Source organism: Aricia agestis, chromosome 8 (assembly GCF_905147365.1).
Source record: "Aricia agestis chromosome 8, ilAriAges1.1, whole genome shotgun sequence".
Taxonomy (NCBI): Eukaryota; Metazoa; Arthropoda; class Insecta; order Lepidoptera; family Lycaenidae; genus Aricia; species Aricia agestis.
This window is the reverse complement of record NC_056413.1, coordinates 17,675,399-17,691,644: the sequence shown is the minus strand read 5'-3', so window position 1 is coordinate 17,691,644 and position 16,246 is coordinate 17,675,399. Positions and strand designations below refer to the sequence as shown.

The window sequence follows — 16,246 nt, the reverse complement described above, 5'->3', positions numbered from 1 at the left end:
CAGAAAGACAGACGAAAAAGCAGACACACTTCTAATACAATCCTAGCATGTAGAGTGTAGGCCTGCCTTTCCCAAAGTTGGCGATAACGTCCCCTTGTGGGCGCTGAAGGTCTAAAGGGCGGTGTGGGACCCAGAAAAAAATGGGGGCATTGTGTAGAGGCTTGGGGAGTGATTTATGTCATCTGGATGCATTTTAAATTGAAACGATGGGGGCGCTGAAACATAATTTGTTCTCAAAGTGGGCAGTACACAAAATAAGTTTGGGAACCCCTGGTGTAGACGGTAGATGCGGTAGAGCAATGCTAGAGATAATGATGATAAATCAAAGAGCCATTTCCAAGGTTCATCGACGTACAAGAATTTCTGCGCGAGGCGGACGTAAGAAAGCAATTACTGCCGACGGCCATAGACGGACCCGCCACTGCCTATTCCGTCTCGAACTCTCCAAACCGGAATGGTGGCAAAAACCCAGGGCCGGACCGTGAGTTCAAGGGGCCCTGGGCTACTACTTGGGGCCTTGATTAAACCTACTGAGTAGAGTGGCGAGACACTAGACAGTGCCCCTGCTGAGCACATTTTTAACTGTCTAAATATTAAAAAAAAATAACTTTAATGAAATGGGTTTCATTGGTTGTTGGTCGTAGTATTCGCAGGGCTCCGAAGCACGCTATCTGTTTAATTTAATAATACCTATATTATGAATTCTTTCACATTATCGCCTATTTTTGACTTTGACTTGACTTAGCAGGCCCTTGAATTCACGGGGCCCTGGGCTTAACCCCGTATGGTAGCTCCGGCCCTGCAAACACCATCGATAAAGAGATGGAATTGATTACAAAAATTCAATAGAGATAGATATGAATTGCGCAAGCGAGCGTTCACCGCGGCCAATGAACTAGCGACAAAAACTGTCGCTGGCCGATCGCTCGGCCACGCTCTATTTCGGATGTGGCAAAAAATCTGATGCCGGATCAAATTTGTCGCTAAACAATTTATATGGTCATTACGAATGTTTTATATAAGTGGGCCTCTGTAATTTTCAAGTAGGCAGTTGATAGTATGTATAGTTTCTGAATGGGATTTTGATTATTAATATTAGTGTATAAATCACATCTAATATACTGATCCTCCATAGCTGTATAACGTCAAAAATTGCATAAAATTTTGTGATTAACTTAAGACTTGTGGGTGACGACTAGTGCTGCTAAAATTGCCAACTAGGGCAAACCTCGACCATGGTGTAGGATATCCATTATCCGAAATTTGAATTATATCACAAGCAAGTTAACAAGCAAGGTTTTCTTTTAACTATTTATAATTTCAGACTAATCTCTTTCTTCCAGAGGATCCTCCATCCTCCTCCATGAAAAGAAAACTTATTAATCAATAATTATCAAGAGAAATACCACTAAGAAAATAACCGTCTAGTCCTCTAAGCAAGCACACACAGGAGGTTCTAATGGTGAGTTATAAATACACCTAATTGGTTTTCAATTGCTGCAGCTGCCTGATCGGTCTAGTCATTACTGGTAATTGCGTCAATAGATCAATCGTCAACTCGTGTGTTCATGTAGGATAAATTATGATGTGAATAACTGTAACTTTGCTGTTCGCTTGAAAGTATGACGAGATTTATTAGGTACTCCCCAGTCTTCATACAAGTCACAAAGTTAACATGTCTTTGAAGTTTTCCCACGATAGCTGTAGCTACTTGACAAAGGCAAAGCAATATTGCATAGTTTTATTACGCTGTTAATATTTTTATAAGTAAAGGCTCTTAAAATGTATTTGAAAACAAATTAATGCAAAGTAATTTATTGCTTTAGCACTGGCAATATTCGAGGAGAATTTCCTGAGGTTTCTAATAGGCTACCCGCTACAGCCTACAGCCTGCCTAGCATACGCCAACGTGATATCTCACTTTACATGTTTTCTCGGTGTTTAATGGTTTGTCTCTTTATCTCTATTGACTCTAGCATGACAATCATTTTTTCTCGCATAGTAGATCTATCATGTAGTAGATCTATCATCATCGAAATAACACATTTTTATAGAGTTTTGTCGAGATAATGTCGAGATTTTGACATTAAATGAGACGAGTAGTTTTTAATTATCTCGAGAGTGAGATATCTCGTTGGCGTATTCTAGGCAGGCAGGTTACAAGAAGCCGAAGTGTGTCTATGCATAAAGATCTACTGCTGTGGCTACTCTTGTAGCGTTCCAGTGAGAACATAATATTGTTAGACGTCTTGTATGTCTGTCTGCAATCCTCATGAACATAAGGTGCATTGACAATGGTGCATTCATCAGACATATCAACGTATCAACAAACGCCAGGAACGCGAACCATTGAACTTGGTGCATTGTAACCCACAGCACGAACTTCCCGTGTTCAGTATTCGCAACACGACATCTTTCTTTACTTACTGCGAACTCATTAGAAAGTATAATGTCCTAATATTTTAAACATATTAATAAAAGTTCTGGAACAATTCTTGTCTATATAAATGCATGAAATGATCAACCATTTTAGCGTAAATTTTCCCGTTTTAACTCAAATCCAGCCAATTGACCTTCAAGTATAAGATTTGGCCAAATGCCCCATTCTACTCAGCCATGACTTGCTAACCGTGATTGCAAACATGATTGTAATTCTATCTATTATATAGTCTATAGTCTATACCATAGACATTTTGGCGAAGTTGGAGTTTGAAATTGAACACACAAGTTTACCAATGGAATGTCAAACCAACAGATTCCACTGTCAGGCTGATTTTAGTTTCACGCTCACCGGTCGCTGCAATCGCCGTGAAACTGAAGTCAGCTGCAGATTGTAATCGAAATTCACTTACCCGCTCATACCTCATGAGGTAGCAGATGATGGCTTCCTTCTTCTGCTCTTTCTCCTTGGCCTGGCACACGCCGATGTTCAGGCCCATGACTATCGTCCGCAAGAGGCCACCCTCGAACGCGTCCCACAAGTATTTGGGAGTGTAGCACATTATGGCCTGCAATCGTAAAAGAAGAATTTACTGGCGTCTTTCAGAGTAGATTCAAATTTCGAACGTTTTAAGGTTTACATACAGAAACAGAAGCAAAAAGCAAACAATTCGCCAGATGGAATTAAATCGCTTCATCGCTTATTGTCCATAAGGTGTCTCATAGAGCGATAATGGTTTCGGAAATCGGAGACAACGACAAACATTTTATAACACAAACAACATAGAATATTAATTTTAATTAATTAATGAAAGAATTAATTAATCTTATATCTTTAAACGGGCAATTCTTGTATATAATATATGAATATATAATTGGAATCTCGGAATCGGCTCCAACGATTTTCATGAAATTTAGTATATTATGTATAGGGGTTTCGGGGGCGATAAATCGATCTAGCTAGGAATAATTTTTAGAAAATATCATTTTATTCGTGTTTTATCGAATACCGAGCGAAGCTCGGTCAAATAGCTAGTTAATAATAATATTACAAAACAACTGTCTTGCGCCTGTCAGAACTTTGATTTTCCCTTTTAATTTCCATTTCAATCCCATTTCCGTCACGTTTTTGTTGACAACACATAATTTCCCCAGTAGGTCAAGCACCAAAGGAGTCAATAACCACTGTTAACCACTATTTACAGTAACTACCACATACGTCGTGACCGGTCACTTAGCAATTAGCAGTCAGTCGTGTAACGGAAACACTCGGAAAGTTGGTCACAAGTTTTTGGTGACAATTTAACAGTGCGGAACAGTTATTATAATAATGTGGAGTATTACACTTCCATCATGAAAATCATGAAACGGTCTTAAAACAAAGGCGTCTTTATGCTATGAATCATGATGGATACCATAATTGCAAGGCTGTAGCAAAGCCCGACAATCGACGACGATCTTTTATTAGGCCATCAATGATCATGTTCATGCCCCTTTATACGTTCGTAATAGCTTGTATTTAACGTGGAGCCGAAATTGTTTTAATGGATACTTTAGTTTAATATGAAATAATTAATATGCTGTTGATCTCATAGCATTCATTTATATAAACTTCACTCTTCAAGTGATCATGGTCTTAATACTTTATAGGTTTTAACTTTTAAAAGATATTTTAAAAAATTGAAACGTCAAAATATAACGTATAAACTTTTTAAATTGAATAAATTTGAGCACCAGAATTATGAGGACCGTGACCACCAGCTAGTTAAAATGCCCAGCGGGGCTAAAATGGTCGCTTTGAAGAATCATGATATGAATTATAATATGATTCATTTTTCTAAAATCGCAAAATGCAACTCTGCTTGCAATTCATTTCTGTATTTTTGTACTGAATTGACATTTGTCAGTTTGACAGTTTTGACAATTCATTTGCTGAATTGATTTGAATTGATTGAGAGGATTTGCTAAATGTGACCATTTTAGCCCCGCTGATCTTAAACCTGAGCTATGTAAATAAAGTAGTACAGATTATTTAGTGCTTACCTGGAAGAACAACACGAAGCAGACCCACTGGTAGTATGTGTAGTACTTCTTGTCCTGGGAGCTGTCGTACTCGTTCATGACGCCAGGATGCGCCACCTGCTTGCCCACCTGCCGACAGACTGCTGTTAGAGACTTCCAATGATAGGTTATTGAGGGTAAATAGTGACGATTCCATAGATTTATAGGATTTAAGGAAGGAGTATGAGGTTTCTTTACTGTAGTTTATCTATTTAACAGCACTGGGTAAATGTTTTGGAAGTAGATAATCCAAAGCTCTGATAAATAGATAAAGTCCTGGCAAGATACCTGTCTTTAGAAACCTGCATCATCACTACAGTGCAAAAAAGACAAGAAACACCAAGTTTGAACTATAGCACAAAGCTATGTAGAATGAAGCTTTGTTGATTTTGAGCATATTGCATTTTTAATATTGACTAATTAAACTTTAGCTACTTTATCTTAAACGTTTGAAATAGTTAATTCAACCTCACGTTCAACCTATATAATCTAATTGATACTTTCTACAAGTCACTTATTGTTTGTCGACCTAAAATCAGCCGGATTACGCAATATTTCTTAAAGAAATATAAGAGTAATAAATTGTTTGTCATGATTTATTCTGACGACATTGACTAAGTCTTTGAGATTAGTTAACTTAAAAGTCTGTTTAATTACTTAGGGGCTCACCAGAAGACAGAGTATTTCTGGTACTGTCAAGTGATTCAATTAAATATAGCAAACCGATGCCACAAAACGTTAAGATATTCCTAAGAACTAGACGTTGCCAGTAAATCTACGCCAAAATTACTTTATCCCGCGAAAATGTATATCTCTAAATAGTATAAAACAAAGTCGCTTTCCGCTGTCTGTATGTATGTGTGTATGTATGCTTAGATCTTTAAAACTACTCAACGGATTTTGATGCGGTTTTTTTTAATAGATTGAGTGTTTCAAGAGGAAGGTTTATATGTATAACATATGCATAATATGGTAGAGAAACACTGATAATTTTAGAGGTTTCTAATGTTATGTCGTAAATAAATTCATTTTTTTGCGTTTATATTGCAAACGCTGGCTAAACCCTACGAGATAGATCAAAATAATGTACTACAGTATTGTACACCTTAATAAGGTAAACAAAAAAGTCCGCGATGGTATATGTCTATTTCTTAGGGATAACTCACAATAGCCATTTTTGTTCTTTACTTTTTACGAAAAATAATGGCTTATTTACGAAGCGATTTTAACAATTTACAACATTAACCCTTATCCAAATAAACATGTTTGGAAGCTAAGACATTAAATGTAGATTATAATTGTCTTTTACACTATACAATTTCGACCAATACTTTAGAAGTTTTCAAACGTATAAACTTACGCGGAATCAAAAAATATGTCGCGCGGCGGCGGCCGAGGCTTATGTTATTGTAGTAGAAAGTGTATTTCGTCATTGTGTGGTTGTGCAGACGGTAACGCAGAGGAGCAACCACAGCGCTTTCTTTCAGATATTCATTGTTTCTGGTTCTTTGGTTTCTGAATTGTCGATAAAAATATATTTGACTTGGTTAGAAAAACGGACTTTTGTTTTTGCTTTGCGATTGGGTTATTTGTTGCTTTGTGGGTATTACTATACGATCATGCCTGGAAGACGTCGTCGTTCGAACATAGGTCGTAGTACAGTGAATGCCAAAAGAGCACGTTCAGCAAGAGATGAAGAATCGTCAACGGAACGTGAGACTCGCCTCAGCCAGAATAGTGATAGAAATCGGATACAGAGAGAAAGAGAATCGTCTGTAGAGCGTGAGGCTCGCCTCAGTCGGAAAAATGATAGAATTCGGATACAGAGAGAAAGAGAATCGTCTGTAGAGCGTGAGGCTCGCCTCAGTCGGAAAAATGATAGAATTCGGATACAGAGAGAAAGAGAATCGTCTGTAGAGCGTGAGGCTCGCCTCAGCCAGAATAGTGATAGAAATCGAATACAGAGAGAAAGAGAATCGTCTGTAGAGCGTGAGGCTCGCCTTAGCCAGAATAGTGATAGAAATCGAATACAGAGAGAAAGAGAATCATCTGTAGAGCGTGAGGCTCGCCTCAGCCAGGATAGGGATAGGCATCGAATACAGAGAGCAAGAAAATCATCCGCACAGACACATAGCAACACCGAACAAAACGAACAACCAAACAGCCACAGACCAGAGAGAGTAACTAATTCATGGGTAAATAAAGAAAATTCTGCCAATTTTTGCGAAACTTTTATCGTTTACGCAGCACAATAGGAAAAATCACCCGATTTTGAAACATTCTTCATTGGTGCTCCGCTTCTATTGGTCTTAGCGTGATAATATATTATAGGCTACATCCTACTAATATTATAAAGGCGAAAGTTTGTTTGGATGTATGGATGTGTGGATGTATGGATGTTTGTTACTCTTTCACGCAAAAACTACTGAACGGATTTTAATGAAACTTTACAATAATATAGCTTATACATCAGAATAACACATAGGCTACAATTTTAACCGACTTTCAAAATGGGGGAGGTGTTATGTTCGTTTTCTTATATTCAACGATTACTCCGCCGTATGTTACCCGATTTTTATATTCACAAAAGTGGTGATCTGATGAAGGATCCATAAGTAATCGAGGGAACTCCTCAAAACTTATAGGGAAACGTGTGGTGACTTCGGTTTCGTGAGAAGTATTCTAAGCATATGCTACCAACAAGTAAGATTTTGCACCGAGATATACCCGGTATACCGTGGTTCGGAAGGTGCTGAGAGAACTCCTGATTCTTTATAGATACAAGTTTGGGAGTTTCGGCGTTGTTTTAAGAACAGGAACCATATGCTACTACGCAAATTACATTCATCATCATCATCATCATCATCACTACCATATTATACCATTTCATAGTCTTTTAGATCGAGACTCGAGTTTGTCAAGCGATAATTAAAAAAAAATCTTTATTTTATTTCTAAAAATAGATTGACGACCTCTGTGGCTCAGTGGTGAGCGCGTTGGTAGCTCAAGCCGGAGGTTGCGGGTTCAAATCCCGCCGACGGAACAAAAAGTTTTCAAAGTTCCTAGGTCATGGTTGTGTATTAAATATGTGTATCATATAATAAAAATCTTAAATATATGTATAGTATAAAAGTATTAAATATATTTCCGTTGTCTGGTACGGGGTACCTGTAACACAAGTCCATCAGGTACTTACCACGGGGCCAGACTGACGTGGTGTGAAGCGTCCATAGATAAAAAAAATCTATACCTACCTAATATAATAACATTGAAGAGTATGTTTGCTTGAACGCGTCAATCTCAGGAACTACAGGTCCGATTTAAAAACTTATCTCAGTGTTAGATTGATCATTTATCGAGTAAGACTATAGGCTATATTGTATAATATATTATCACGCTAAGACTAATACGACCGAAGAAACTCAGGAAAATGCGGGAAAAACGGGGAAAATATTTTTTATGGGAAAATGTACGTTTTCTGTAAAATTCCTAATTTACGCGGGCGAAGCCGCGCGGGACATCTAGTTAGACATAAAATACTATCCTATCCTTATATTCATAATATCATAATATTGACGAGAACAACTTTTCAGACAGACAGACAGGCATTCGCGCATTCATAATATTAGTACGGATGAAGTAACAGGCACAGGCATATTTTAATTAATAAAACAAAAGCAATTAAAATATGCTGCAGGGCTCAGCGTGCTGCGCGTATGGCGCTGGGCGCATAACGCATGAAGGTATAATTTAGTGGCATCCATTGTAAAGTTATGCAAGGCTTCTGCGTAAATGAGACGTCTGCATGTGGGCACGGTATTCAGAAACGATTATTAAACATTACTCTACACCATCAGCATTAGCAGCATCAGATGATTATTTCAGTCGTGTAATTTGTAGGACCGAAAATAGCTTACTTTCTTCATTTTGGAAGTCGATTAAATACTACAGCGTCTACAGCCTGCCTAGCATACGCCAACGAGATATCTCACTCTCCAGATAATTAAAAACTACTCGTCTCATAATGTCATAATCTCGACATTATCTCGACAAAATTCTATAAAAATGTGTTATTTCGATGATAGATCTACGCGAGAAAAAATGTTTGTCATGCTTGGGTCAATAGAGATGCTGCGGTCGTATATCACGTGTTTCCCGTAGTCCCACCTTCAGGAGCAGGAACACCGTTGGGGTTTTAGAGTCCCACATACCTCGGTGGTCCTCCCCAGGCCCCGGGGATGCGTAAATGCATTCCCCCAACGATAAAAAAAGGGTCAATAGAGATGAAGAGACAAACCATCAAACATCGAGAAAACATGTAGAGTGAGATATCTCGTTGGCATATGCTAGGCAGGCTGATGATGAACCATCATAAACGTTGTTGATAACCTGATACCCGCATCAAACCTTGGAGCATAATATTACTTTGAATCAGCCGTACTCAAAAAACCTGGATCGCTCTTAAGATCCAAGATTGGGCCCCTGGCTTCTAAAGAATTTGACGTTTTCGATCTCAAGCTTGTAGATTTTGTGAATTACGTAAGAAAGAAACGAAGCGAAATTCGTCATTTCAGGTTACTCAATTTGACCAATGACCTTTAGAAAAGTACACATAAAGGTGGTTACTGGTTAGTGGTTACTGGTTACATATTCGGCAGACGTAGGCGTAACCGTGATTGGTGTCCCTGGGCCCCTGGGTGCGCCATCCCGCCCTTTCCCGATTCCCGACACAATCGAGAATCGAATGAACTTGATCTCAGAACCTACCTTTGGTACCTACTACCGATCATCTACACTAACAGCAGTACTCAATACTCCTCCTTTCCTTCCTTATACTTATCCTTTTTATACGGGCCACATGCACGTTTTAAACTTAGTGTCGCGGGCCACAACAAACAATATTTAGGAATAAAAATTACTTTGTTCTAATTCATAACAAGTTAGTTCTAGCAGCAAACAGAACACACACATTTATGTAGGAAGTGATGCCTACTCGACTTTTCTTTACGGTAAAAATGCTTTATAATATTATGCTTTATAATATATCTTTAACTTCACGTGGGCCACTGATGTCCTGGCGTCGCGCAGGTTGAGTTTTGATCTACACGCTTACGATCGTGCGCGGCGGTGGCTCTTCATGTGACTATTAACTAACCTATGTCCAAAGTGACATTCGAGCCACGAATAGGCCTTCGAATCCTTATTATAAAGGATTCGATTCTATAATCGTTTTCGGAAGTAAGTCACCTGGTCAAGAGACCGCTAAGTAAAGTCTGGCTACGTCACATATGAATCAGCTCGTACACGGAAGCTGATTATCATAACGGAGCACATGACTCAGGTCTGGACTTTGCCTCTCAGAACAACATACAAACAAACGTACATGAAAGTGAAACGCCAGAATGTCTGAAAGGTGCGAATTAGGCCAGCACAACTACCTAATAACAACAACAATAAAGTAGGTAACGCCAGTACCTCAATTCTGCTACATCCATACTTCCATACTAATATTATAAATGCGAAAGTGTGTCTGTCTGTCTGTTACATCTTCACGCCCAACCGCTGAACCGAATTTGCTGAAATTTGGTATGGGAATACTTTGAGTCCCGGAAAAGGACATAGGAAAAATGTACGGTTCCCGCGCGAAAAGCGCATTTTGACCCAACGGAGTTGCGGGCGTCATCTAGTTGAAAATAAGGTCTTTATGTGGTCGATTTACACAGTTATTCTCTATTAAAATATTGTAGAGCCTGGCACAATACGTCGCTTGAAATGCCCGTATGGTTGGCCAAGCACAAAAGGTATTAATTTTTTATAATAAAAAAATAAATAAATTTTGGTAAAAAATTATTTATTTGTTATATGAGCCACTGATGCCCGAAATAAATGATTTGAATTTGAATTAATATGGTCGGCCTAGTCCAATCTCTAGAATCGTTCCAGACGTTTTCCTTTGGACTGACCAAGCACGTCGCTTTGTATATGCTTAGAAAACAATATCGCAGGCACTTCAAAGACTTAAATATTTTAATGGAAAATAATTTTCACCGCTCGAAAGCATTTCTAAACTACAGTGATTGTTAATGCAGTCACTGCAACTCAGCGAGGCAAAGTATTGCAAATTGTTTGCACTTCATAACTGCTGGTTTCCTCGCTGCGGCGATTTGCTGTCGACAACAATACTACATTTACCATTCATGCCATTACGTATTCGTTTCGGGTACAGACATTAGGGAATTGACTTTGGACCTAGAGAACACAGAACTATGTGTGTCTCAAATTATAATCAGGAGCAACGTCGATTGTTTCAATGTAGTTTCGATAGATTACAAAATTAGACGAGGTATATCGGTAAATTTTGATTGGTAAAAACCTAGTATAAAGTAAAATATAGTATGTACATAGTTTGACGTTTAAGAGAATACTATTTTGCTTATACATCATACAATCCGGACTGAATCAAAGCTATACTCAAGTCTCAACATTCGGGGTACGGATAGGCGAGTGAAGTATCCATAGTCAAAATAAAATTTGCATTTTTCGATGAAACTACAGTAGATGACTCGTGAATTTATAATATAATAATGCTTTAATGCATGAATCACACTTGGAGACAACGAAATAACATTTCCAACAATTACTTCTATTGGCTTGGGGCCAATCTGAACACGGGGACAAAAACAACCTTTTCGGGACTAAAACGGGACAAACTATGTTGTCACAGAAACACTTTGGAGTTGTTTATTTGACTTGTGATATATAAATCGACTTTCGGATTGTTCGATGGCGTTAAAAGCTGCGATCGACTACTGTTTTAAGATGTCAGTCTGTTTCGATGGTGCAGTTTTCGGTAAATTTATGGATTGTGGGATTTGTCACGCATAAAAAAGTTTTTAAACAAAACGCAGTGTATTAGCATTTAGCATTTAAATTATTATTAGTGCTGGATTTTTGGGAATCGCAATTCGGCTAACATCTAGAAGATACAAATCTGGGGGGTGAGCCAAAATCTTTTCGTTTTCGCTTCGTTATAGAATCGGCAATGAAAATGTATGGAATTGACATAAGCGTTCGTTAATATGACGTTGACGTTCGACTCGTCTTATGTCAATTCCATACATTTTGATCGGCGATTCTATAACGAAGCGAAAACGAAAAATTCCGGCTAAATGGCCTGTAGTCTATACTACCTACTGAAGAGTAGTAATACTCCCCACTCCGATTTCGGCGACGGTGGCCAGTTTCATTGAAACCAGGCCAACTTACGCAGAAGTAATTTTATAGTGTCCAAGTGTGTGCGCAGTACACAAGAGCACTCTCTATTTCTTCACTCTCATAACCCAGTGGGACGGAAGACCGACACGACTGGCGAGAGATCAGGCGCAGGACCGACTTTTAACATGCCCATCCGACGCATGGATCAGATCTGAAGAGTACTCTATACAGGGTGTAACAAAACTAAGTGATAATACTTCAGGATGTGTATGAGTCCCCTATATTGAGTTCAATGTCAAATTAGCAGCGCTGAAAGATTTTTTTTTCAACTTTTGTATGGGAAAATTCCTGACGCTGGGGCGCTTGCCCACACAAAACACAAAAAAAAATCCTCTTTCAACGCTGCTATTTTCACAGTCAAATCTATACAAGGAACACATACACACCCTAAAGTATTATCACTTGGTTTTGTTACGCCCTGTAGACTGACAATGACCACGACAGAACTTACCTCTCTAGCAAACGCATCGGGCATCGTAAACGTCGACGTGATCCAGCAGAACGTGTTGACCACGTTGGCGGGCAGCCCGCCGCCCACGATGCACTGTATCGGCTGGCCCACGTACTGCGTGGCCGTGATGATCACGGAGCAGGTGAGCAGCAGCACCGTGGTGAAGATGTTGTGGAGGCGGAAGACGGCATTGTCAGTCTTGATCGGCTGGTACTTGAAGTACACGCTCAGACCACCGAGCAGCTTGAACATGGTGCCGGCTCATAGGAATGTGTATAAAATCAGTCTTGTTTAGTTGGTGCGTTTGGTCCGCGCAGATCTGAAACAAGAGAGTGATGGTTAGGCCCAAATCATATCTACAAATTCTACAATAGGTACGTAGAAAAAATACGTGTGGCACTCGTCGACTGTCGCGCTAAAACTATTGCATACCAATATCTAATCTACACACGTATACGTCTAGTCGCACGCACACAAACACCGTGCCTAAGTCTGCCGAACGGAAACGACGTTAGGCGGTGTGTTAGGTTTATATTCGTAAGGCATCCAAACACGGTAGGTTTTGCTATCAGTTTTACCACAGTCATGGCTGTAACTGATGAATAACCTACCGTGTAAGAGCGTGACAGACGATTGCATGAAGTTGACTGACGAAAATCTGGATATTTTGATTTTTGCATCATGCAACCATCAGTCACGAATTTTGAGTGAGTGTTGTCACATCTGACAAAATAGGAAAAAAATTAGAAACGTATACCACAATAGACATAACTACCAGTATTTCGACTGCAAAGAGACGGACAGGTTTCAATATCTGTCAAATTCGTCAGGTTTCACTAGGATTATAAATGGAATGTGCCTCACGCTGGCTGATTTAATTTATTTTTAAATATGTATTAAAAATAAAGATTTCAAAATTGGATTCTGACAATTTTAATCGCATGTGCCAAAACACAAACAACAATACGACCAAAGAGGAACACGTCCAGCGAATATGTCATAGTTTTAAATTCGTAGGTAACAAGTCAACCCTAGCGACGATTTTCGTCATAATACGTCAAATTTAAAAATTTCAACATCAGTTCTAAGTCGACATACTCTATAATTCTGTCTACTCTGCGTATACCTTTCAAAATTTTGACTTTGACTGACGTAAAACTGAAGAGAATTGAGTGACCGTCTAATACCATTCGTTAGTCCATCAGTCAAACATAATTCATGATTGACGGAATTGACTGTCGCTTGTATGAGCGTGTAATGGATGCCTTACGGAATTTTTGATTCGGTCGCCGCCACGTCGCCGCGCTCAAAGCCCACGATAAAAATGCAACAGTTTAATTAACATACAACGTTTCCTTACAACGAGGTGCTTTTATATACTGGGAAATGCTTCGAAAGTAAGCGAAATGGACTCTCCGGGAGTGTCCCCACTAAAACCCCATGGTGCTAAGGGTTCAAGAATTAAATAAATATGAAGTGCTGTGCCTTTATCTGTTTCAGCATAGCATAGTCAAAGCAAATTAAAATAATCTTAATCTTATATTAAAGACAAAGAGGACACATCAAAACGTTGACCTCAAGTTAGGTTTTCGACGTAAAATAAATTAAGTTTGTTCGATTTCTGATGAGATGACAATTCTTCATTACTTAACTAAATTTTAAATATACTTAATAAGTACGAGGGCTGCTATTTATGTATCCGGAATTAAAAAAAGAAACAAACATATATCATTTAATATGGTTTTATTGCTTTTCAAAATATTCGCCGCGATGATCGACACACTTTTGCATACGCTGGAACCAATTTTCATAGCACTTTTTCCATTCTGATTGAGGTATCTCCAAAACGTGCATTTTGAACGCATCAACAGCCTCTTCGCGGCTCGAAAAACGTTGACCACGTAATTTGTTCTTCGCGTATGGAAATAAAAAGAAATCGTTAGGTGCCAAATCAGGGCTGTACGGCGGATGACCAGTCAATTCGATCTTTTGACCCTCCAAAAACTGAGTTGTTTCAGCTGAGGTGTGACAGCTAGCATTGTCGTGATGTAATATGATTCTGCGTTGTCGGTTGTCCTTTCTTATTTCTTCAAAGACTTCTGGTAAACAAATGGTCGTATACCATTCAGAATTAACCGTTTTACGATTCTCTAATGGCACTGTAGCCACATGTCCATTAATTCCAAAAAAACAGGCGACCATTTGCTTCAAAGTACTTTTTGCACGAGTAACTTTTGTTGGTTTCGGCTCATCTTGGAACACCCACACCGTTGACTGTTGTTTAGTTTCGGGGTCATATGCATAGATCCAAGATTCATCACCTGTGTAGATATTATAAACGGCTTTTGACGTACCACGGTTGTATTTTTTTATCATTTTTTTGCACCAATCGACACGAGCCCGTTTTTGATCTATTGTCAAGTTGTGCGGAATCCAACGCGAACATATTTTTTTACAGCCAAATGTTCGTGTAATATCTTATGTATGCTCGTCATACTTATGCCTAAGGACGCCTCTATCTCGCGATATGTAACATGACGTTTACGCATTATTAGTTCCCGCACAGCATCTATATTTTGTGGGACAACAGCTGTTTTTGGGCGACCTTCTTTATTTTCATCCGTGAGCATAGACCGCCCACGATTAAACTCACTGTACCAGTGATAAACAGTGGTTTTTGATGGTGCTTCATCTCCAAAAGTTGCGGTGAGTTGAATAAAGCACTGTTGTTGATTTAGCCCACGCCGAAAATCGTAGTAAATCATTGCACGAAAATGTTCACGCGTTAAATCCATGGCAAATGAAGACACGCAATTTTCAAAATGACGCCACAATGGAAAAATAATTGACAGTCACATGAAACAAAATGTATTCTTCAACCAAAGAGTTCTATTTTCAAATGTTGTAATTACTTTTTAAATATTGTTCTTGTAAGTGGCCAGTTCCGGATACATAAATAGCAGCCCTCGTATAAAGTATTAAGTTGGTGTTAAGAAATGAATAATATTATGTTAATTTTGTACTAGATAATATGATGCAATTTCGCAGTAAATCGTCCAAGTTCTCTACAAGGCGAATGAATCATGTTCAATAATATTTTTGAATATTCATTCCACAATAATATTAGCAATTAAATTCTTATTGTAAATTGTAATAGTGGTAAGGTGAATGTAATAGACTAAATAAAACAAATTAAATGAAAGCAATTTTGCAACCGCTATGAGGCGGAAATAATTAACCAATCAAATTCTCAAACAGGAAAATTAGAAATAGGTACTATTAATATCAATTAACAATTATCGTTAATAATAGCAGGTCATGTAAGAAATTTAAAACAAAAATTGTAATATAAAGTTAATTATAAAACAATCTTACATGATATAATATTATGTTGCTATCTATGATACATTAGAATAGCCATTTGACAGCAAACGACAGCAACACATATTAATAGTTAGTCCTGAGTTCCTGACTCCCGCCTTATTCTTCATTTGTAAAGGATTTTAAGTCACCATTAAATCTAAACTCTTTACACTATCATATCAGAACCAAAGTCTATGAACCATTCAATCGACAGTCGAGACACAATCGACTTGACTTAGAACGCTATCCCACGAGACGTGGGTCGTGGGTGACCGGCCATTGTCCTACCGCGTCCTACGCTCCAGCGCCGTAGGACGCGTGCCGCATGCTAACCGCGTGACACTTGCGGTGCATAACGGATATCAACGACCGACGTATACAGGACATGCTATTATAATGGTTGAGGAACCCTGCCTACATTTTGGATTATCACGCTATATCGTGACAAAAGGTTGGGCAGCCAGCACGCATTTTCGAATTTCTAATTGGAACATTTGTAATTCTTGGACTGTTTGCTTTTTAGAGGTTTAAAAACGCATATTTCAAAATACGCGTTCAAACGCTACAGTCCTGAATCGCTCTATACTAAGTTGTTTGACAAAGTAACCATACCAACCTCAGCTGGTAAATAATATGGTTTCAGGCTGATCTACCACC

At 38.6% G+C, this 16,246-nt stretch overlaps 1 protein-coding gene across 1 annotated transcript in view; it reads right to left on the bottom strand.

Moving 5' to 3' along the window:
* LOC121729411 (innexin inx1) overlaps nt 1-16,246 on the bottom strand; it is a 45,892-nt gene that overhangs the window by 10,727 nt on the left and 18,919 nt on the right. The window contains exons 2-4 of the mRNA XM_042117922.1: nt 12,227-12,545; nt 4,483-4,590; nt 2,853-3,008 (exon numbers count right to left, since the gene is read on the bottom strand). Of these exons, the coding sequence (XP_041973856.1) occupies nt 2,853-3,008; nt 4,483-4,590; nt 12,227-12,478 (516 nt within the window). The 5' untranslated portion in view covers nt 12,479-12,545. The remainder of the gene's footprint in view (nt 1-2,852; nt 3,009-4,482; nt 4,591-12,226; nt 12,546-16,246) is intronic.